We start from the raw sequence: 23,858 nt of genomic DNA on the forward strand, positions 1-23,858 counted from the left end.
GAACCACCTCACCTTGTTTCAGTCTGAACAGAGGGGGAGTCAGAACCAGCAGTGCTGGTTTTGCTCCAAGATTTAGGGATCACTCTATAAAACAGGTTCTCCCAGTACCTAGAAAGGGGTATGAACAAAGTATTATTACATGGCTGTTGTTAAGACATAAGACTGATATAAGTCCTAATCATGAGTGAGCCAAACATTTCCAGAATGGCCCACGGAAGGTGACTTGTAGCCGAGTTTGCTAAAGCCCCAAGCAGTTGTACTCTCAGATGCAGTTAACTCAAGCTGCAGATTCCTGGGCCTTTCTCTGTCTCCTCACCCTCATCTGTAAAACCAGAATAACAAAGCCAGCCTTACAAGCCTTTAGTAAGTATTTGCATTTACAAAGATCTTAAAGTATTATCACTGGTAACAGTGATGGCAACTACTGTCACTGGCAAGTTATTAATGTTGGAAGTATTGAGAGACCTCTAGAGCTCTATAGTCTACAAATAGCCAGATCAGAACAATTACAAGCTCATGATTTTGCAATGACTGAGAGCCAGAAGCCATTAATGTCTGCTGCAAATGCTGTCATCCCCTCAGAGAAGTTGATATTAGCTGTGATTTTTGAAAAAAAAATGATTCATGAGTTGTAAATGTCTGTTATGCATCTGCCATCAGAGTTTGTGATAACTATTAACTTTTAAAATCTATCATCTAAGATCTTAGATTTTAATTTTTATTACTTTTTTTTTTTTAACTAATTTAGATACTTTTTAATAAGAATGACACATCTCTTGGCAAGCACCTTCACTCATAGGCAATTCACTTGTCAATTTGCAGCTAAGGTTGAGACTTTGTGTTTGCTCCCTAGCCGTGATGGAACGCACCAGAGGCAATCAAAGGTGGCATCAGCTGCCAGGCCAGCAAGAGCATCCACTGCCTGCTAGTAATCCAAAGCCGGCTACTGGCATCCCTCTAGTCAGAACATTTTTTCAGGTGTTTGAGTCAGTTCAGTTATCTGTTAATGGTTCATGCTACTATCCAAAGGGAGTGATATTCAGCCTGAAACATTCTGGCTTTCACAAAGAGATCCTTACATGAAGTACAATACTGACAGGATCAAAACTCATCCTATACAATAGTGGGCTGTTCTGCTTGCTCAGTTGCTTCTAGGTACTTACTCTGGATAAGCAATGTCTCTGGGGAAAAAATATTGCTGTGACATGAGGAAGTCAACCTTTTCCCCTATATGTTCACATCATTCAGTCTACTAAGTCTAAGTACATACAGGAAATGAATTGCAGTCCTCATCAACTTCACTTCAATACTTTACAGCAGTTGAGGATGTAACATTCACCAGAAAATTAAAACGATGTCCCACCTTCTCCCACAAAATGTACAACAATACAAGAATGTTAAAAGACTACAGATGGCTATGAACCTGAAAAAAACCCACAAACTTTGCAGATTAAAATGCCTGTAGCTTCAAATAAATCTACACAAAAGTAAATAAAGGTCTCAATTTTTAGTGATTTTAGGAGTCTTGTGAATCCAAAAGGTAGCCAAGATTACAAGGTTGAGAGTTCTAATACCAGGTCTTATGTAATTTACCCTTAATTATTATTATTATTATTATTATTAATTAATTTAATATTCATCATAGAATATACCCAGTGGTCTTGAGAGGGTACTGAGAACAGAGACAGGGATGAACAAAAAGCTCTCATTTTAAATGTAGCTTCATTATAAACGATGCCATGAAAGTGCTTCAGTGTACTACAGATGTCCAGAGAAGATAATACCTGCACAAACCAATGCCCTTTGTGTTAAAGCAGTGCTTGTGAAATCAAAGGCTTGCACTATAAACATGAGACGACAAGGTTTAAACAGTCAAGAGGAACATGTACCACCAGAAGGTTTACAGGAGCTTCAGCTAGCTTAATTAGAGAAAGGCTTTGTGAGGATAATAAACCAACTTTGAAGAAGAGATGAGCTACTGAATACTGTTAGCATGAATTGATGTGTGTACTGCGCAATACCCTGTTAGGGCAATCTGTTTTTAAATCCAGACGATTCCATTAATTAGCAAGCTTAGATACATTACCCTTAAAGTATTCATAATTTCTAAAAGTTTAAAACCACTAACTATGCTGCAACTTTAGAAATGTCCTCTCAGAAGACATAATGAATGCCACTTGTAGAAAGGCAGGGGATATATGCACATCACCAGGCTCCCTGCATTGCTGTTAAGCTTATTGCTGCAATATAGTTGCTGCCAGTAAGTTACCTTATTCTCAGTGCAGGCAGCCACTTGCAAGATGAATAGCTGTTGCAAGGAATGGTATGAGAAACCAGGTCTGGACAATCAGAAAAGTCAGTGTAGTAGCAAGGGGGGAGGAACAGGGAGAGCAGATAAAGAAGGATTAAAGGACCGGGTGAGAGCCATGGGTAGGTGGAACAAACAGAGACACTTTTTAAAATAAAAACTCCACATACTTCAAAACACATCAAATCTGTGTTCTGAAATCTAAGAGGTGCAGATCAGTATCTGCGGGTGATCGGATGCATTTCTGATCAGGGTAAATCAAGGCAAATCATCCCCTTACATGCAGTCACAAAGCTTTTTCTAACCAATGGTGAGAACTTCTACACGCTTTTATGTGCACTTTCCCTATGCAGAAGAAGAAAAGACAGTTAAACTTATTTTTTTTAAAAAAAGGCTTCTCTGTCCCAACTCATGCATACTCTTAATCTTTGCACACCGCGACACATAGATATCACTCAACATCAGTGCTCAAAATACATGGGCAATTCAGTCCCACTTGCCTGATGTTCTCTGTAATACACCATTGCACACCTTTGGCAGTTTCTCCCTTGTGGAGGTAAGGCTTGCGCCCCTAGCAATGAGCTATGCAGCTTATAATCATCATTAAATCAGAATGCCTGGTGACCTGATCAGAATGGAAAGCTGGCCTCTGGATTTCAAGTAGGTGATGCCAATAACCATCTCCCCACAGCAGAGTGAAGAGCTGTGTTTTCACACTGCTTTACAGAGGCTGGCAATGCCATTGTTGGCCAACCTCAAATGCAGAGTCCTGAACTTATGTCCTGGCAAGTAAATATAAAAATAAATGGGTTTCAAATATTTGGCATTCTAAATGTATTTATTCATTCGTGGAAGCTCCCTCCATGTGCTAGACACTCTCCAGACATCTGTGAAGGCACAGCATCTGCCTTGAGGAGCTCACTCCAAGCTGGACAAAGAGATAACTGCACAGAGGTTAGGGCAAGTGCTACAAAAGGGATTGTTTGCGCTTTTTCAGCTCATGGTTTTCTCCTGTTAATAATTTAAGATCTTAAACACTTCTTAGTATTTATTTTAAAAGCACTTCAGTTTACCTTTAAAAATACCCCTCTTGGCTGCATTCTGTTGGCTGACACTGACTCCATAAATGCTTCAGTAAGCAAATAATGTTAATGCCATTCCCTGGGCTTACAGAATTTAGCATTTATTTGCACTGATAAAATGTTTTAAATATTTATTACATGGGAACAACATTGCTTTCTATACCAGGTCAAGCCCTTTTCAGCCTCTAAAGGACTGCACCGACCCAAAGGTTTAGGGCACAACTGGGGAATAGAGGGAAGAAAGAAGGAAAAGAGCTTATACCAAGCAACATTGATTTTTCTCAGAGCTATGGAAAATACACTGTTAGGGATGCTTCAGGTGTTTTAGAGCTATTATATGATGCTGCATTTTTCTCTCAGGAAGACAATCACGAGAGGGGCTGGTTGCTGTCTCATCAATTCAGGCAGTTATTGAAGAATGAGCTTATCTCTAGGCATGTAAGTGTCTGCACCTAAAGCAATGGGATTACCTACATACCCCATTGTGTACTTACAAGCTTTTTTGGATTTCAATCAATGCTCAGCAAGATGGCACAAAAAAAAAAAAGTGCGCCAGACCCAGCTGCTAAAATGCACTTGGCATTGTTGCGCTGTGGAACATGTCCAAAGAAACTAATGGTAGGTTGGTCTCAGGAAAAAAACATTTGGGCCTTTCCAAGCAGAGCTCTATCTCATATTTTCATGTGTCTTCAATTTTGGATCAAACTTGGTTTGTTGGACAGGGTGGTTTCCTGTTCTCATCATATTAGTAGTCCAGATCTTCAGAGAAAGTGCATTCCGCGTCTACTCCCTCATTAGCTTTGCAGGGCTATATTTTGCCTACACCATGGTGTTACCCAAACTAGGAGTATGAGCATGCACAGTTTCATATAAATGATGTTCTGGGAACGAACAGGAATAAAAGGGAAAGGAGAGGACTTTCAGCTTCATCCATCCCTCCTCTGCCTCCTGATACACACACAAACACACAGAGATTTTCATACTTAAGCCAGTGCCAAGGCTGTGGGAGGTAATTATTTTTCTGCTAATATAGTTCAGAAGAAAACTACTACTTTCTTCAAGCAAGGAGGAAGCAGGGGAGGATTTGTGACTCAGCACAGTGCCTGAGTCAGATCACTTCTGGGAACCACTCTTAAGTGGCAGAGTTTATTCACCATCCCCAGCCATGAGCTAGGCCTACCCACAAATCACAGTTATTTCTGATGATACACTAAAAGACTGCCACTACAGTTATCTTTATTTCCAAAGCACGAGCAATATAACCAGTAATATTCCCCAAAGTGGATGTTTATCTTTTAATAAACATAGGCATTGGCTAAGAAAATGGAAAAATATTAAATATTCATAAATATGAAAGGTTTTATACCAATTTTAAAGGAAGCCTGGAAAATGACAGACATTTTTATCACAAAACGGTCCAGAGCCATAGCAAGATATCTTAGGTAAGTACAACTACAGTGATTTCTGATGGAAAACACTGAGGACTTTCTTCACCAGTGTTGCGAAGGGAACTCATATGGCATAGTTCAGTTAAGGACAGCTGTACGGTAACAATTTGGGGAGGTAGTCCCTTACTGTCTTGCTGGAGTCTCAAAATATTAGTGGCAGATTGCTAGATAAAGCAAATTCTGTGGGTGTAGTGCAGCATTCTTGGGGCTGCAGATGTCATTTCTATTTCAAGAATAATAGAGAAGGTCTTGGAATAGGAAAGAAAGACACGACACAGGACAGAAAACTAGCTGAAGCAAAAAGAAATCAAAACCAGGAAAGACTTTTCAAGCTGAACAGTGACTATTTTGGAGTAGGTAATGCAATTTAAACCTATATGAACATACAATTCAAAGCCATGTGCTGTAATTAATAGAAAAAAGAAAATTTGGCATCTGCTCCCAATGTTCTCATTCTTCCATTTTCAAACCATATTTTCATTGACTTTTCAAACTGAAATACACACACACACACACAAAAGGAGATTCGTAGAAATGGGCACATGTATGCAAACACAATTGTTTTATATTTGTCAAGTCTTGCAATACCACCCTTTCCTCATCCTTTGAGGCGAGAAAGGAACAGCACAACAAATCCAAAAGCCACAACAAAATCCAGCTCTTCCTTCTGGATCCTTTTTTCTTGGGCAGCTTTTCATCCTCAGTATCTTCTACTTGTCAGAGTGACCTAACTTAGACAGCCAAACCATACAGGTTGCCCTCAGCATGGTGGCCACACAGCCCCAGCTTTTGGGTGCCTGAGGATGATGGTTGGATAAATGTACACACTGCCTTAGGCTCTTTGCATCTCTGCTGGAAGAAACCTTTACTACCAGTCATAGAAGCACTCTCCTCCTGGGGGGCTTTAACCTTTTTTAATAGCTTTCTGTTCAAAGTACGTAAGTGTTCACTTTATAAGAAAGTTGCTTGTTGATTAGAAGACCTTGCTCATCTTTCCAGTCCCCACACATTAGCTAGCTCCTACAAGGTCAACTTCATTCTCCAGCCATTTCATCTTAGCTCAGTTCAGCTAGTTCAGCTGTGGATGAGGTCTAGGCAAGATCTACAGAATCTCAGTGTAAAACAAAAAAGGTGTAGTGTCCCTCCCATGCAGCTACCTGCATATAGAGAAGGAACATGGAGAGAAAAGTGGCAACTAAAGACCATTTTAAGCAAAACCACAAATGAAATTCAGTAAGTTAACTTTGAGACTGTTTTGAATAAGGATCACAGTGCACTGTAAAGTAGTCTTATGCTGAGATGGGGTAGGGGGGAGGATGAGGTCAAGTATTCACTGACAAACAGGGATTCCTAGAGATGGGCTGAAAGTAAAGCACATAAAGGGTATTCAGGAGCCCTGGCAGTTCCTGGGCCAGTAAGGATCAGCTGTCACTCTTTCCAGGAAATAGCTTTGATTTCCTGCTGACAGGATGATCATGAGAAAACAGTTCTTGGGCTCACTGTAAAGGTTTTATCTATACTAAATCACTGTGAAGGATCACAAATAGGAAGAATTTTTATTTACCCCTCTCCCTAGAGAGCTATGCAAAACTAAAGACAGTCTGGCCAGAAGACTGCACCAGTTCTCAGTGAAATTACCCATCATACTTCCACTTTTTATAATTTCTTCATGCTCAAGCAGAGAACAGTCTTTCAAGCTCCAGTACAGGAGCAAGTTTTGATCTAGCCCTGTGCCACTGGATTCAGTCAGAAAACTTGCATAGGAATGTGTCAAAATGCTGTACAGCCTTTAGTCTGGTCAAGTGAACACAAACCCCCCCCAACCAGTGTGGGGGGGTAACCTCTGTAGCCTCTGAACTGAGATAATGATGTAAGAGCTTTGTTTTAGAATGACAAATGCTGTTTGTACACAGCTCAGAGGAATGACTGCACACGTTACTGCGTCCTAAGGATGTAGTTTTTGAAACAAGAAACTGTGGGTAAACACTAAAGAATCATGGTAACAGAAATGGGCCCAAAGCACTCGGGTCTCAATTGTGAGTGTAGCAGCATTTAAGCGGAGGACTAATAATTGTTGCATTACAAATGCCTTTGTAAAGTTGTCAAAATCTCAGCGTCACGAAAAGAGTTATTTTTAAATGTTTATTTTCATAGGTCCCCAGATAAGTGGACATTAGCTCCTTTTTGTTCATCGCTAAATAATCCTTTCTGTCTTATAGTCTTCTGGTTGTCTGAGCTCCTTCTTCTGTTGTTCTTTCTAATTAATCACTTGTGAACAGGTTTAGAAAAGGTAAAAGCAAGGTAATAAATGTTAACAGGGATGCCAAATGCAAAAGTACCATTAGGGACAATAAGATTACAGTCTTGTAGTACTTGAAGAAAAATATATTGAGGACAAAAATTGATCTTCTTTCAGGTTAAACACTCCAAGCCTATTATAACTGGCATACCATGAGCTACACTAAGTTTTACCTTCTCATGATAGAAAAAGTGCAACAAAATACTGGATAAACCCTAAAACTTTCTCTTTAGATGACTATCTATGTAGAAGTCCAGCACTGTATATGACAAACACAGGCTATATAGCCCTGGAGAAGAAAATACACTCCACCTCTTCAATTTGGATAGCACTTAATGGGCATAGTTAGGACTAAGCTCTGCAGAGGCATAGCATGACATTTTCAAAACCACTGTCATACAGGGTTATCAGGACTATTTTGAGAACCTAAAAATAGAAAGTTACCTGATCAGGTAATGAAAAAATTTATGTGAACCACATGATGTATTATCACTGCTGTGTTACTAGCTCGATGCACATGTGGAATTTGTTTTCTCTTTTTAAACTACTAAAAATGCTCTTAATGAAAATGCATGGTACAATGCCAAAACCCTTGAAAAGACACGGCCAGACAAATCTGAACAACTTTGACTCTTAGTTTTAAGAAGACAGTTTGGATTTAGGGACTGATCCGTTCAGTGGTTAATCAGTCCCATCTCAGGATACCTAAGTAACTCCAGCTTTTTTCTTTTCCACACTAGTAAGACTGTTGCTTTTGATTTTTATGAATCTGATTAGACCTAAAACTCTGCTTGCAGACATCAGATATTAAAATAGCTTTAGGGGAAAAAAATGCCTTCTGATATAATAACCAAAACCTCCTTTAGCTCACTAGGTAGCTCTAGTATGTTTGGACAGAAAAATTAATGGTTGCAGTTTTTGCAAAGATGTATTTGTCAGATGAAAGAATGGTTCTTTATTGATGTTTACTTTCATTGTAGCTTTCTTTATGACTTGCATGATTCAAAAGATTTTTGTATAGACGGTGTATGTGTTGCTGAAATACACTGGAACTAAACATTTATTTATTTTGAATTTCTTTTTACATATAATAAGCTGTCAAGAGGGAATCATAAGGCTCTCCTGCTGCAAACTGAACAGCTAAATTAAAATCTTTACAGATACAGAAATATACAAATATAAATCTGAGTGGAATTTGGTGCCCTCCAAAGCAAAGATTTTAAGTGAAATAACTATCTCAACACCAGAACGTGCAAAGCAAAGGAGGGGCTAAAGCCTTAGTTTAAATTTTCACCTATATTTTGAGGGCAAGGGTGAGACTCAACCCTATAACTGAACACTGTTTATACTAAACAACAGAACTGTTATATTTAAAACAGACCTTTGTAAAGCTTGTGTGTATGCATACACAGACGTCTTGGTTTGATTTCTGACAAAGACATCAAACTGATTAAAAGGAACTTTATCTTTTGGTAGCTTTCTATACATATTAAAAACCAGGGCACAGCAACAACCTATGAGAAAATGTCAATGGCAGAAATGTGCTGAACAACAAAGGACAACAGTTAGTGCAGCAAAAAAATCACTAAAACAAATAGCCAATGCAAAACAAGATAGAAATGTCAGCCAGGCTGCTAGTTTAATGTGTTAACAGTAATATAAAAGAAAACAAGCCAACAGATTATACAGCTAAAATATATAGCATTTGATATGTCCCAGTTCTCACACCAGGTGTGCACTACTGCCTTCAAAGAGGGGAGCCCTCTGCAAGAATAGCTTCTGATTGAAAGATGAGACACTTGAAGAAAATTTAAAGAGGAGATTTTGTAATCTGACAATGAAATTGGTTTTCTAGAGATCTTTTGTCTCCTAAAGAAAACAAAATTTAGTAAGCTTTATGAAAAAAGTGACAAAAATAGTATTTTTATAATTCCTTCTATTTCTTTTACTCCATGAGCTACTTTCTGTCAAAAATGCTTCTGATGTAAAAATATTCAGCAGCTTTAGCATTACTGAAGTTGAAAAAAAGATTCTTTGCAGAGGGCTAACAGATGTTTTCTGAATTGTGATTGACGTGGCAGGGCAAACCAGGAGAAGATAATCTAAAACTGAAAAAATAAGAGGCATAGTTATTCAGACAACTCAGAAAAAAAAAATAGTTGCAACAAAGGGCAAAACACATATGGGATAGGTTATTGTTACATGTGTTAAACAGGAACTGGATTTGCTTCTGGGAAAAAGGGAGATTAAGAAAGATGTCTGATCTCCTTCCCCTTTCCCTGGCAGAAATAAAACTTTAAGAAAATGTTAAGAGACTGGGTAGGTTAGATGGGCTGCAGTTTGCCTTTGGTCAATACTTCCCCATGATCAGAACAACAAATTATTTGTTCCATCAGTGAACATCTTAAGCATAGAAAATTTTATTAGTTGTTCATACCAGCCAATATTCCTGTGTTCTCAGCTAGCACAGTAATATCAAGCAGATGTACCTCAGAAGGCAGTTGCTGATTTTGGAGAAGCTAGACTAAAGGGAAGAGGGAAAGTCTCCAATATATGTATGTAGTCACTGAAATTTTAAAATGTATTTCCTCAGATTTTCCTCCTCTTAGTTCAGTGTGCTTTGGTTTTTTTCCTCCTACAGCACTTGTACAAGATGCAATATTATCATAAATTCAGATCATCACTGAAAAAATAATTTATTTAGAGACAAACAGGAGACTTAAAATGTATTCACTTGTTGAAAGAACTATCTGACTGGTTCACTGCTCTGTGCTTTGCTGATATTTTGATAATGCTTTGTGAAAATCACAACAATGACCACAGGCACCTAAAAATGTTTTTGGGAGGCCAGGACAAACAGAACTAATTCAAATATTGCCAGAGTCACAGAACATCCACATACCACCTTGTGTCCTGAGCAAAACACTCTCTGAACTCTCTTGCGTCCCACTTCCAAGACGAATGCTACCCAGTGTGTGTTAGTTGCCTCTTCGAGAGAGGATGGGAAAGCTTCAGGCATGTGAAAAAGTCCCAATAGTTCAGAAACAAATTCATAGATGTATATTCACTCACTTTAGAGAAAATGAACAATGAACTTCAAATCATTCCATATAAGATCTTAAATTAATACACAAAATATAGCCAATTATAATCAAAGTATGAAATGGCAATTGATGTAATCTTGGGACAACATCAGATGCAGTAGAGATGTCACCTGGGAGAGAATGGAAGAAGAAAACAGAGCAGATCATATCCATACCATTTTGATCTGGAACAGCAATATCTTCTCTCACCTGTCATGGAGACAGCAACAGCCAGCAAATACAAATGAGCAACTAGGAACTCAACACACTCCTGCTGATACCAGTTAGCTACAATCTGTATGTATACTTCTGCTCCTTTATGGTCCAGACAAAAGCATATCTAAACAACAATGCAAACTGTTCTTAGGAGACAGCAGATGGCATTCTTAGATTTTCAGATGCTTTAGGACAAACATCTTGATGGCATGGACTCTCTCTGAGAGCCATGCCCTACACCCATTCTGAATGAGAACTCTAGGCATTACTTGAAAAATGAAAAAAAGGTGCTATAAAGAAAGTCTGATCCATCCAGAGCACTTCTGAAAAACCTCTTACTAAGACAAGCTAGGATTTTTTGACTGTCTCCACATCTGCTCTTTGATGTCAGCGTGGGTTTTAGTTTTCTTCATTTGGAAGGGACTGCCTACACCCTGATGTGGTCCCACATTATGGTATTGGGATTTTTTGTTTTGTTCTGTTACAAAGACATTTTGAATAATCATGCCAGCACACGCAGTAATTGGTAGGATAAAGGCTAACGCAGTTATTGGGTACATTTGTAGTTAGTGCTATTTTTAAAAGAGCTACATAGCCAAGATCAAATAATAAATATTTCCCTGTTTTCATTGGTGTTCCTTAAATGAGACAAATCTAAATTACAACAAGAAGTCTGTGCCTCTGTGAGTAATCTTTACTAAGACAAACCCCATTTTGCTACACTTCGTTAACCTCTTCTGCCATAAATTACATCATTCTTCAGGTTGTACCACTCAAGGAAATATGCCTTAGGTCCTGTTTGTGTAAGCCCTGCTCATAGGAATGAACTTTATCTATGGGATAGATACGCTATGCTGGAATCAAATTACTCCCTTGAGTAACGGTGATCTAAGTAAATAAAGGACTTGCAAGCATGTGTAGAGTTTTAAGTTAACTATGAAGAAATAAGCTTAATGAGGATATTTGGTTCAGACTGTTCTCTCCTCCTTTTCTCCACTCCCTTCCTATTTGTAAAGAAAGCAAAACAAATTGGTCACTAGAGATTAAAAACAGCTAGGCAATGACATGGGAAAGGTGGTGCAACTTGTCCTCATACGGTGCTCTATGTGCTGAAGAGATGGTACAGATGGTTGTGAAGTCTTGTCCAAGAATGAAGGATAAAGTAAGAAATCTGCTTGAGAGCACGTTTCCTACAGCTTTTAGAGCCCAAGAGAAAAGAAAGGAATTGGACTTGGCAAAAGCGGACATTATTAAATGCAACAACAACAAATTTAAGACAGAATTAAGATTTGGAAGACAAATTTTGCCTAAATGTACTTGCAGCAATTCCCTCTGTTGTCGATGACCTTTATCACATAGGTTTGGTGGCAATAAACTGCCAAGCATACTGTCTCTTCCAACTTACTCTACTCTTTTGTACCTACACATAAATCTTTCACACTGAAAGCTTTGATCAGGCCACTTCTCCTACCTCCTCACATTGAAGGCAAGCCAGAATCCTCCACTGGTATACTGTTTATACCATAACCTCACATACATCAGGAGGGTAAATTTAAGCCCCTAGCTCCACCAGTGACAGTGTATAGATGCAAACCATGTGCAGAGCAGATGACTGCAAACTATACTTTGCCAGAAGGATACAAATTTTGAAAAAAAAAAATGTCTTCCTAACTGCCAGTTATTATTTGCTTAAAACTTAAGACTTACTATGTGCTGCTCAACATATAGAAACAGGCAATGGCTCATATTTCTTTGCCATATTTCAAAAATGCATGTTTCTAAAAGAGATGTAAATTTGGATTTCTTGAATTCTCTGTGTTTACTACCTCAATTACATTATTTCCTCAACTACTTAAAGTGGTGTTAATTTTCTTGCGCTGTGCAGAAAAAAAAAAAAAAAAAAGAGAAATTACAGTTGAAAACTTTGATTGTGCACTAAAAAAAAAAATAAATCCCAAATGCAAGGCAAATAACTGCATTGGGTGTGTTTATTTCAATGGCTGCAAAATGGAATAATTGCAACAGATTGAACTGTGTTGTCTCACTGGCTGGGAAGGGCATCGCAAGCCCAAGCAGGACAGCAGTCACAGACCAGTCAGGTGCCAAGGATGGAATAAGGCGAATGTCACCGCTCCACGCTGAGATACAGAAAGAACTAACAACATGTAGAGTTGCTCTAGGTTCTATCATCACCCTCCAGTAAAGTGGTTTGGCACATCCAAGTTGACATGATGCTACAAATGAGAATAGTGAATTTTCCCTGGGAGAGGGCATTTGAGGGTACTTAAAAATCAATCAACGTTTCATTCTCCCTGCTTTATACCGTACAGTCAGAGTGGAAGGTTTCAGGAGCAGCGTACCTGCAGCAGGAACTGGGCTCTTTGCATGGTGCCTGGTCCTTATTTACTGGCCTAGCCTTCTTCACACACTGGGTAGAGTGGTTTTGAGGAGGCTTCAATTACATCTGAGTTCAATTTGGACTCTAGACAAATTCAGCTTTACAAAGATTACACACGAGAGAAAACGTTACGTCTGTTCCCTCCTGGTTACTCACACTGCCTCCGAATCGGGTATAGTTGAAAACTAAGTCTTCAATATAGTACCAGTTTCTAGCTTACAGCGCTAAGACGCCTTCTGATAGGCAACAAGCATCAAAACTACATTTTTTTATAAATCATTCAAGAGCAAATTCAGAGTCCTGGAATCAAACATGAGATTTGCTTAGTCTTACGTTAGCAGGACTACCATGGTGAGTCTGACATGTCCCTACTGTCTTAAATTCTGTAAGTTGCTCTGTGTTTTGCTGTAAAAGCCCTCTCATATTTTTCTTTCAGTGAGGGTTATTTCTGAATTATGAGATCATACAGACAGAATTCCCCTATGATTTGAAGTAATTAGATTAAATCATATTCCTTGGAAAAGTGGAGGAAAAAAAGAAATATTGTCAGTCTTAGAGTTAAGAACAATCTTAATTGGAAAATGTAAGCATTTGAAAGGCTTTTTCTCTTACTTGTCCCAAAAAACTGACTGTAAGTTAGTATGCACAATGTGCTTAGGCAGTGTCCCACACAGACAAAACCTCAACAGAAAAAAATTCAGTCCTATCACCCCTGGGATTTTCTTGCTTCACTGCAACAATATGGTAAATTAACAACAAACCCAGCTGCATGACATTGCCAATCCAGCATCTCTTAAATGGGCAAAACGTTCCTCATGGATTACTCTTTTCATATAGTCCTCAGGGGCTTTTTTACTTCTCATCTTCACTGATGTATGTGGTGAATGCAGCATCATATATACACACCCAAATGGCTCAGATCTGTCAGGACATTGCAATTAAAGACAGGGTACTTTTCTATATACTATACAGCTCAAAGAAACCATCTGATTAATGCCAGAGTCTGGGATAAGGATGGAAGAAGTCTGTGGTAATGAGAAAACTCTGCAATGAATATGGGGTAGAGAACATTGCTGGGACTGAGAAAGCATTTTAAGTTTTAATATAGAAGACCATTTCAGAGCAAACGAGGACTAATTTTAACGAGAAAGATCAAAATCTAAAAATGTCTAAATTTTTCATTCACCTTGTCTGAAGGTGCCAAATTTCCACATGAACTCAGAGCAATTATGGACTTCAACAGCAGCACCATTCCAAAAATTTATTTGCTCTAGTTAGTCATTTAAATACGTGTAGAGGTAGTCATCGCTAGGTATTCATGCATGAATATTCTGGTCTTATTTCATTTTAACTAAAAAAACATACACACTGTTGTTTCACTGACAGAAAGACATTGCACTGTCATGAGGAGGGCCTGGCTTAGGTTATTCTGCTCACACCCTCTGTTTCTGTTATGAGATTGTTGCATTGTAGACCATGTAAGTAGACTTGTGCTAGAGACCTACCTATACTGACTTTGAGGAACTCTCTCCTTCTAGGAGACTCCAGTGAAGCCTGAACACATCACAGTCTTAGTTTTTTGTGGTTCTTTAAAAAAAAAAAAAAAAAGAAAAAGAAAAAGAAAATAAAAGAGATGGAAAGGTTTTGTGGTAGTGGAACAGTCAAGTTTCCTCTCTGGCTTTGGTAAGGATATCATGGTCTTCTGCCCACATAAATCTGGGTGGTCAACAGAGGATCTCATTGAAAATACAATGAACACATCACCTACTCAAATGACATGGTTTTCAAGTTACCTATAAGAGCTTATAAGTTAAGTTTTGCAAATATCAGATAGGCAGTAACTACTGCCAACAATGCAGTTACATGAAGATGAAGTACAACATAAAGAGGATGAACAGAATGTATAAGGTGGTGTAATCATGCAGCATGAATAAAGGTGATAGAAATGGAATTCAGTAAGTTAAATGGGCATGAGTTAGCACGCATAGGAGTAACTGATTGCTCTTTCCAGTAGTCAGGAATGCTTTTTTAATTGGATCATGCTTCTTCATTGCCAAATTGGATGCTTCTTTTTGACCTCCTCACACACAAAATATTTAAAACAAGTTTTAAAAGATTTAATAATGTAAAATGGAGATAGAAGAGTAATCAACAGAAAACTCTTAACACAAAAGGGCTGACTTTTTCAGCCTAGAAAGCTTTGCAACGCGTTACACTTCTGCCAAAGGAGGTACTGGGTAACAGTTTCCAAGATGCTAAAGTGATTAAGTTTTGGTATACATGCTGATTTTGCACTTGTCTACTTATGTCTGTCAAGGGAATAGTTTTCCTTCTCTCTCCTTTTTCAAACCAATACATTGATCTTAATGCCACATTAAGATGGGTGCTCTAACACACATGCAATTTTTTTTTTTACAAGGAGACTGCTTTGCTACCCCAGCAGTAGAGTTATTTCAGCAACTGAAATAAAGTATGCGCTACAAGAATTACGTTAGTATGACAGTAACAGAATAATTGAACAGTGAAGCCTGGTCTGTGTATCAATGACATAAAGTGCTTACATCTAAATTTTCTGAAGTGACTTACCACTGTGAAACCTAAATCATCCATGTGCTTTTGAAAATATTCAACATGAATTTGAAAGCTTATACGAGGCTAAACTGGCATTAGACTGGGAGTGGATAAATTTTTCCAGAAGCAGTATGACTTTAAGAGTTAGAAATGAAAAAAAAAAAAAACACCAAAACCACCAAGTTTACTTAATAATTACTTTTAAATTTTATTTTGTTCACAAAGCAACTATCAGCACAGGGATGAGAGCTATAGGAAGTATCTAATCTAGTGCTCTGCCGTGTACCTCATATAGTCACAACAAAAACTGTACTCACTCCAAAAAAAGTTTTCAAGAAAGGCACTCAAACTACTTTTTTTTTTTTTTTTTTTTTTTAACCCAATAAATCCCTATTGCACTGCTTGGACATGTGTAAATACTTAACATCAATTTTTGAAGGTGTAATGGGAACCCAAAGACATTAAATTCAGCGCCTTTGAAGGCTTCTCCCATGATGCTATGATTGTTTTTGTGACACAGGTAAAAAATGTATGTTTCACCTTTTAAACAAAACGTCTCTCTCTTTTCTTATGATAAGTAGTCTTGTGAATGTCCACATAACACAAAGAATAAAAGTATCATCTGTTCTCTTAAAGATTATAAAATATTTATGTGCCCACAACAGTCATCCAGATGTAGTCTTCAGGCCTTGTTGAATTCTTGACCTCAAACCCTTCTGATTGTAGGTGGCACTAAAGTAATTTGGGGCTTGGGACAGTTCAATCCTAACAAGATTGTCAAAGGCACCTTTGCTTGTCTGCCTGTAGGTGAACCAACTTTGCTTGCAGACGAACCAGTTCCTGCACTGAACAGTCCCAGAATTCTTTGCCGAGATGTTTCCTGGCAAGAGACAGCCAAGTCCCAGGAACTAAGCATGGATGAGACTTAGAGAAAAGGGATTCTCAGCTCTGAAGCTAACGTCCCCTATCCATCTACCTGAAGTTTTCAGATATCTGTGTTCACCCAGTGTCTAGCACTGGTAGCCAATATGAGACAGAATTAGAAACCACTTCTAAAAGTGTTGAACATTAAACTTCTGCTTCAGCCTCTCCATCTGCAAAAGGCAGACACTAGTAATTTACTGTAGAGGGCAATTCATACATTTTTTCCCTACTTCTAATCACACTTATGCAGAAATTCCATATTCTGAAACAGGTCTTCAAATGCTTGAACCTGAATGCAAAAGATGTCCCTCTTAAATTGGATTATTTCCCATGGATTAAGGCAGAGAGAAAAAAATCCACACAAACTCCTTCTGACTCAGAAAAAAATATTACATGCTGCAAGCCAATCTATCCACTTTGGAAAATCTATTTCCCAACCCCAATCCTGACGAGTTTAAGATTTGTATGTACAAATTCATGTGCTTCATAAACTTGGTTTATAAGAATCATTGTGCTTTACGCTTTTTTTCCCAAATAGTAGTAGTCAGATCTGGACCTCAAGTCAACCAGCAGTTGTTGGGCTTTCCATGGAAAAGGCAGGTGCCAATGACCCAGAGGATCCCCTCTTATTAATAACATGATGCTCCATACACTTACAGAGTCTGTTAAGTGAGACGAAATTGCAGTGCATGCTACATTCACGTAATTTTAGGACAAATAGGCATGTTCTCTCCTCACAGTGGAAAAGTCTACTACATTTTGGAAGGGGAAGGAAGCAAAAGACATTTCTCTATGGATGGCAACACAGAGCAAGTGCAATGTTGGTAACTCACTCACTGGTGTTAATGATATCTCAGGGACAGAACTTGAATGGGACCCAGAGAATTAACTTCTAAACCTCTGCACTAATTTATTATGTAATAATGTAATCCTCTAATGTATTATTTATGGTTGGCTTAGGTAATCTTATCTAAAAGGCCTTATAAGAAAAGTTATGCTCTAATACATATGGATGTGATAACATCTATCTAGGTTAATCAACAGGCATTTGTACAATTAAAAATGCCCAGTGAAGATTGAGGCCATATTGGCTACAGATCTAAGTAGGCTTTCTAAAAGCCACACCAGCCCCAAAGAAGCCTAGTTCAATAAATATGTCTCTAGTCAGAACCATAAAGAGTAATAGAAGATGTCTGTCAGGTCAAGTTGACAGTTTGCCTGCTTCACACTGGACTAGCATTTCATTGTCTAGATCAAATATTTGTTAGCACGCACCAGACTTCCTGGAAATGTTCTGGTTAAAATTAAATACTTCTCTGGATGAGAAAACCCACAAATGGACTATTAGATAGTCTATGCTGGGGTCAGGATCATATATGCACATGGATATGAAACTGTCAGATTTGGCTCCCTCAGCTTCCTCTAGTCCTCTAAGAGCACTGGGTCAAGAGACTTGAACAATAGTAACAAAATCCCTTTGTCCTGGGGAACACATGTTGTTCTCCAAACCACATATAAGTGCAGTTAGGCTCAGCCCATATCAGAACAACTCTCAGAACACGTTCCAGAATAAGCAGCATCTCACCAAGAACACTCCAGTTCACACATGTTTAAATTCGAGTACCTTTCCCTTACCATACAGTGGGCTTGGAACTAGAAAGTGCCAGAAGACTTAGATCAGAGAAGTACTAAGAACAAGAAAACCTTAATTTACAGATAGGAATTAAGTGGGTGCCAGTGCAGATTGAAAACCACAGACAGAATACACTTCATGAGACAAATCTGGCCAAAAGCAGAGCTGCGTTCTGTATGGGACACAACTGTCTGCATGAAAAAACTCACTGCAGTTATCCCTAACAGAGGTGGCATGAACAGTGGATGTTAGTTCTGTATCAGAGCGGAAGCTCCTTAGTTGCCTAATAAACAGCATTTAACTTTTCCGTATTTTCTACTCCCCCACTGATGCCCAAAGTAACCCCAAATTGGGCACAAGCTGGGGCCTTGCAGACAGGTTACAAAGCATGGCTTTTTGTGAGACCAAATAGTAGTGCTGTCAACTGCCTCAGTATTTTTTGCTTTTATCAGTGCTTCAGCTCCTCCCACAGATTCTCACCTTTCATTTAAAAAGTTTCAACCCTTTATGGTTGTGAAGAAAAGCCTGCAAACATGGCTCTAATATAAGCTAGTGGATCAGAAAACAAGCCAAAGAACCTCACACCTTTTTTTCTTTTTTTTAAATAAATCATAATGTTTAAGCTGATCTCACAGTTTATGGTAACCTGACTTAAGGTTTTTGAATGACTAAGGTTAGAAGTACTTTAAGATATCAAATTAGTAAACTCCCCAAATAAAAATAAACAAAGCTCTCTCCACAGCTATCCTGGAGAAAATTAACTCCTTTCCTGCTAACTACATCTCTCATTGCTATAAACATGGAAAGCAATGACAGCTTTCAACTAACCCTCCCTCCAAAAGGCTAACAGGTCCCATCTATAACAAACTCTCAAGCCAAATAATATAATCCTCCCACACTGATGTCCGTATTCTACCTCCACAATAGAATTACCAGACTTCCACTTACTCATACCTTCATTGTAAATAAGAAAATGGATGTCAGACTACCAAAAGCTCCTTGAGGACTTTCTCAGATGCATTACAAATAATTTAAGCAAAAACCACTAACAGAGAACATGACTGTGTTATTGTCCTATGTCCTGTTAATTCAAAATTTTTCCTAGTTCTCTTGATCAGAACATCACGTGAAAAGATGAGAATGAAATTCTAATGAAAAAGCTCCTCTCCCTCCAAAATCAACACAAATGGCCATACAGCATTTCCATCAAGGTCAAGTATTTATAATACCAACAATGCACTGTGACTTCACAATTATTTAAAGGATCTTTTGATTGAAATCATTAAAATCTTGGAAGTCCCACTTTCATTGTTTACGGAGGTTGCACAGTTAGACTGACATACCATGAAACTTCTATTCCCCTTCAGCTCTCGTTTGGTGATCTTTTGATTAATATCATGTTTATCATGAAAATTTTAATTTGAAAAAAGGCCTCCCACGCACACCAAAAATAATCTGCATCATGCTCCATCTTCAAAATTGTTACACAAATTACTCTTGTCCCATGCCACATCACAAAGGTACATACATAGAAGAAAAACAATGATGTTACTTACTAGGAACTCCAGACACCAGCCGTAACGGACGTAATACTCGGAAAGCCCGCAGTGCTTTAACATCGAATCCGGCACCTTTCCCTCCTATTGAATTCCCCCCATCTGCTTTGGTTGCTTGTTCTAAAATTGCACTAAAAAGCCTGCAAAAAGAAAGAGGAAACAATCTGTAGGCAGACAGCAAGGCTTGGGCTAAACAAGAACAGAGATCATCATCATCATATCACCCAAACTATCTCACAAACCTGTGAAGAGTATCACACATCTCAGTCAACATTCACATATGGTGGAGGAGAGACAGACTCTTCCCATATGCAAAAGCCTAATGGTGATGTCTATACCATTTGCAAAACACTTGTTTCTGGAGCAGACATAAACACGACATGCTCCTCCTTCAGCCTAATGACTCCTTGCAGCCAGCTATAGACTACCCCAGCGCCCAGGCTGCCCGGGGGCGTGTGGAGGTACGCTCCCTGCCCTGTGTGCTGGGGTATGCTGGGTGCTTCAAAATGGCCATTCTGGCAATGTTTCGTGCTGAATTTGAAGGGTCATCATCAGCAGAGCATTTGGGTCAGATTTTGAAGGCAGTCTCCAGGCTCTCCTTACCAGACAGTCTGGACATATCCCATGGGAGTTGAGCAGAAGGGCAAGACAGCACAAATTTTAGGTTTTGCCCTTTCTGCTACCAATACTTTCCTATCTTTATTAACCAACAGTCCACCTTGGGGAAAAAAATCATCATCCATAATTACTCCAATCATTACTTATCTGTCACAAATTTTACAAGGAATTAAGGCTCAGCAAGGTCACTGCAGGTAGAACTTGGTGTAAAACATAGGGATACTTCAAGGTGCAAATTTTTAGATAAGGGAACATGCCCACATTATGTGCCTGTGTATCTATCTGTACATCCCCTGATGCACTGGCTCTGGAAAGTGCAAAACTGTAGGAGTCTTATTATTAGAATGTTTTATTGTACCAGTCTTAATGTTTTATCTTGGCTAGTAGGAGTAGTTGCTTTAAGGAGAAGATATCTCACTCGGAATGCATTTGAAAAGGCAGAGCAAGGCAGGAAAGACAATGTTCTTCTGTGAAAGAGCTGAAGGCTCACCTTGTGTGCTAATAAGAACTTGATTTAATAAATTAGCTTTCAGGAAGCAGATTCCATTTTTCTGGTAAAACATCAGTAACTTTGGGGGGGACAGACTCCTCATGAATTTGCTAATGACATTGCTTTCAGTCTTGAAGTCATCAGCTTGAACCCAGCCAAATTCAGTAGAGGTTAAAAGCGGTTCCAGTCTAAATGGATGTTTGGCACTCTGTATAAAAAGCTTGCCTGTGAGTGGCAGAGACCCCTAGGCCTGTAGCGTGCCATGGAGGTACCAGAGGTAACTTTAAAGCAGCTGCTTGGGATGCCAGAAACAACCTAGTTGGAATAGCCTGGATTCAGCACTGGCTGATTTCTCTCTCTGACTTTGCAGTCTGCAGTGCCTCTGTCAGGATCTCATCTATACTCCCTGACTGACTTATTCCACAGAGAGCCCCCAAACTGCCTATCAAGCAGAGACTGAGCTGCCTGATCGCTTTATAAGGAGCTCCAATCCCTCCAGTCCACTGTTAAAATTTACTGATAGGGACACAAACATGGGGAGCTTGCCCTGGATAGAAAAAGAAGGCTTCATTTACTAAGCATCTAAGCCAACACATTTCCCCAGCACTAAATCCACACAAAAACATGGATTATGGGAGTGCAAATACGAAATTAGTTTCTTAAGCAGTTTTAACAAAAATTTCATATAGAGAGTCTTATAAAACTTGTCAGCTGTGACTGAGGAACTCCTAACTGGATCTATTCAAAGCCTCAACTTCAAGCACTGCAGAAAGATTTAACAACTAGGTAACAAGCGTGGGAAAAACTGTGTGTGGGGAGGTTGGATGCTGAGTTTGTAGGTGTTGCAGACTGAGAAGCAGGATGCAGAGAAGACAAAAACAGAGCCTATGAGAAATACTGCATTGACTACAGATATCACAGAGAGAGATAAACAAGGGCTGATGCAAAGAACATGGATTATTGGAATGTATGTATTTCTTGAGCTGTGTACACAAATTATACAGTTGCAATTTTCAGCTGGTCTTCATAATAGAAACACTGTAGGTCAAATTTGGCCTAATGTATTTTCAGTAAGCTATTGATTAAGCTCTAGAAATGTGCCCTGTTTCTTATTCAAACATTTCTGTCTTCCTAGTCAACAGAATTCCCATACTAGATGGTGAGTGACATACCTATACAACAGTCCCAGTCTCCCGGGATCCTCTGGAGGAGAAAGAATTCACTGCAAAAGGTTTCTTAAGCTGTTTTTCATCTCTCTTGCAATGATGAAGGCAAGAAATCTCAGGAACTCTGAGTCAGCAACTGTGCAAAACTGAGGGTCCGTTCTCCTGGCCCCATGTTTTACCAAACATCAGCTCTTGGCAGCTGGCATCAAGGGCATTTCTCCTGCCACTCATGACATCATGACATCAAACCATCAGCAGCTCTACAATACTGCATGCTAAGAAAAGCTATTCATGTCCTAAATGAATTCAGGAGGAGGAGAAACACAACCTGGAGGACAGCTCACTCCACCGGAGCTAGAACCTGCCTTCCCAGACTAATGCAACTCCACTGCAGGTCAGTTGGCCCTGTTTGTGTGCTCCACTGTTGGCGTGCTTCTTGGGGTACCCACAGTTATCTGCCTACTGTACTTTAGGAATAAATTGCAGTAATTCCTGCTGCTCCATATTTAAAAACCTACATTTAATCTTGAATTGCATTGCTTCTGCTAACCCTGCTTTAACGCATTTACTCCATGCTTAGTATCTCCCCCTGTACTAAACCTGTTCTTTACTACTGCAATACAACTTTTTATTTCTCTCACTTATTTCACTCTCCCTTTTGTGTTAGGATCTAGACTGTGCCCAGTATGGCCTATTGAATCTCTATTCCACTCTTCAAATTTATAGTACATTTTGCCAATCCTACTTCATTGTCCCTATCACCTCCTAAGTTAGGGCATGGGCAGACATCTATGACTCAGAGACTACAACTACCGCATGCCTTTTTGGCTGTAACTCATTATAACCCATAGGGGAGGAAAAAACCCAAACAATAAAATAATATAATGTCCTGTTCAGAAATAGCACCAATGATAAGGCACAGAAGATAAGGCTTCTGACAGCCGCTTCCATTATCTTCTAATAAGAAAAAAACCCACAACCCATATACAATTTGTAGTTCTGTGAGCTCTGTAGACTCTTTCTAGCTTTCAGCTAATTGTTTCCCAATCCTAAAAAAGATGGATAAATGTTAAGCTACTGATAGAAAACAGGAGGCCAGAGTCCTTCTACCCTATATTTATATTGGAAAATCTAGTCTTTGATGAAAACCTCTGGGAAAATCTTTCAGTAGGTACGGTGGAGGGAGGTGCAGTTCTTTTCTCCACAGTAGGTGAATTAGCTGAAATGCATGCTCCAAGCATGGTGTGAGAACACTGTGCTGGCAGAGAAAACAAAGTTTGGATGGTATAAAAATGCAAGAGGGCTAAGATCTTGTGGTCACTGAAAATTTCACCATTTTTTTTTAAAAAAAAAGAATACAGAAATTAGTCTTATTTCATTCCAGCTAACTAATTTCTACCAACCTAAATTCATGCCCTATTTTCATTTGTATATAGTACTTTTCACTAATGAAGTATAATTAACAGTATCTTGATTTCTGAATTTCATGTGCCATGACTATACCTAAACTAAATTCAATTGACACACATGAACTACAAAGCAGAAATAAATTTCTATGCATGAATGGACACACTGCACTTTTTTTTATTTTTCTTTTTACATTTACTTGTGAGGTATGAAGCTAGCCTCACTGTTTTTCTTCCTTATATTTTTCTGTTTCCCTTTTGTCATATGAAATATCAAAAAGGTTTTAGCTTTGCTAGATGATCCCAACAGCATCATGGTAAGGCTGTAACTTGATCTACAGCTCTTCATCGTTTCCTCTGTGGGGAGGGCACACTGATTTTTATAGCATAAAAAAAGAACTTGTCAAGGGCCTCCAGAATATAAAGAGAAAACAGTATTGGTATTTCTATGGCCAAAAATCAGCAGAAAAACACAGCTGAAAGAATCCTCATAGGTATAAAGAAATAGTAAAGTACAATGACTTTTTTCACAATGTTTTACAGTTCACCTGTGATCTTTAAGTGTGAAAGTGTTTGGGTCTGCCCTTTACAAACTCCCCACAGGTCTTCAGAAAGACATACACTGTGACCACATTTTCCAGTCTGCTCTGAATTTCACAT

At 38.8% G+C, this 23,858-nt stretch overlaps 1 protein-coding gene across 1 annotated transcript in view; it reads right to left on the reverse strand.

Annotated features, from left to right (window-relative positions):
- CACNA1C (calcium voltage-gated channel subunit alpha1 C) overlaps positions 1 to 23,858 on the reverse strand; it is a 498,678-nt gene that overhangs the window by 229,641 nt on the left and 245,179 nt on the right. The window contains exon 5 of the mRNA XM_042795184.1: positions 19,519 to 19,658. Within this exon, the coding sequence (XP_042651118.1) occupies positions 19,519 to 19,658 (140 nt within the window). The remainder of the gene's footprint in view (positions 1 to 19,518; positions 19,659 to 23,858) is intronic.

The sequence above is a fragment of the Tyto alba genome, unplaced genomic scaffold (assembly GCF_018691265.1).
Source record: "Tyto alba isolate M040663 unplaced genomic scaffold, T.alba_DEE_v4.0 Super-Scaffold_21, whole genome shotgun sequence".
NCBI lineage: Eukaryota > Metazoa > Chordata > Aves > Strigiformes > Tytonidae > Tyto > Tyto alba.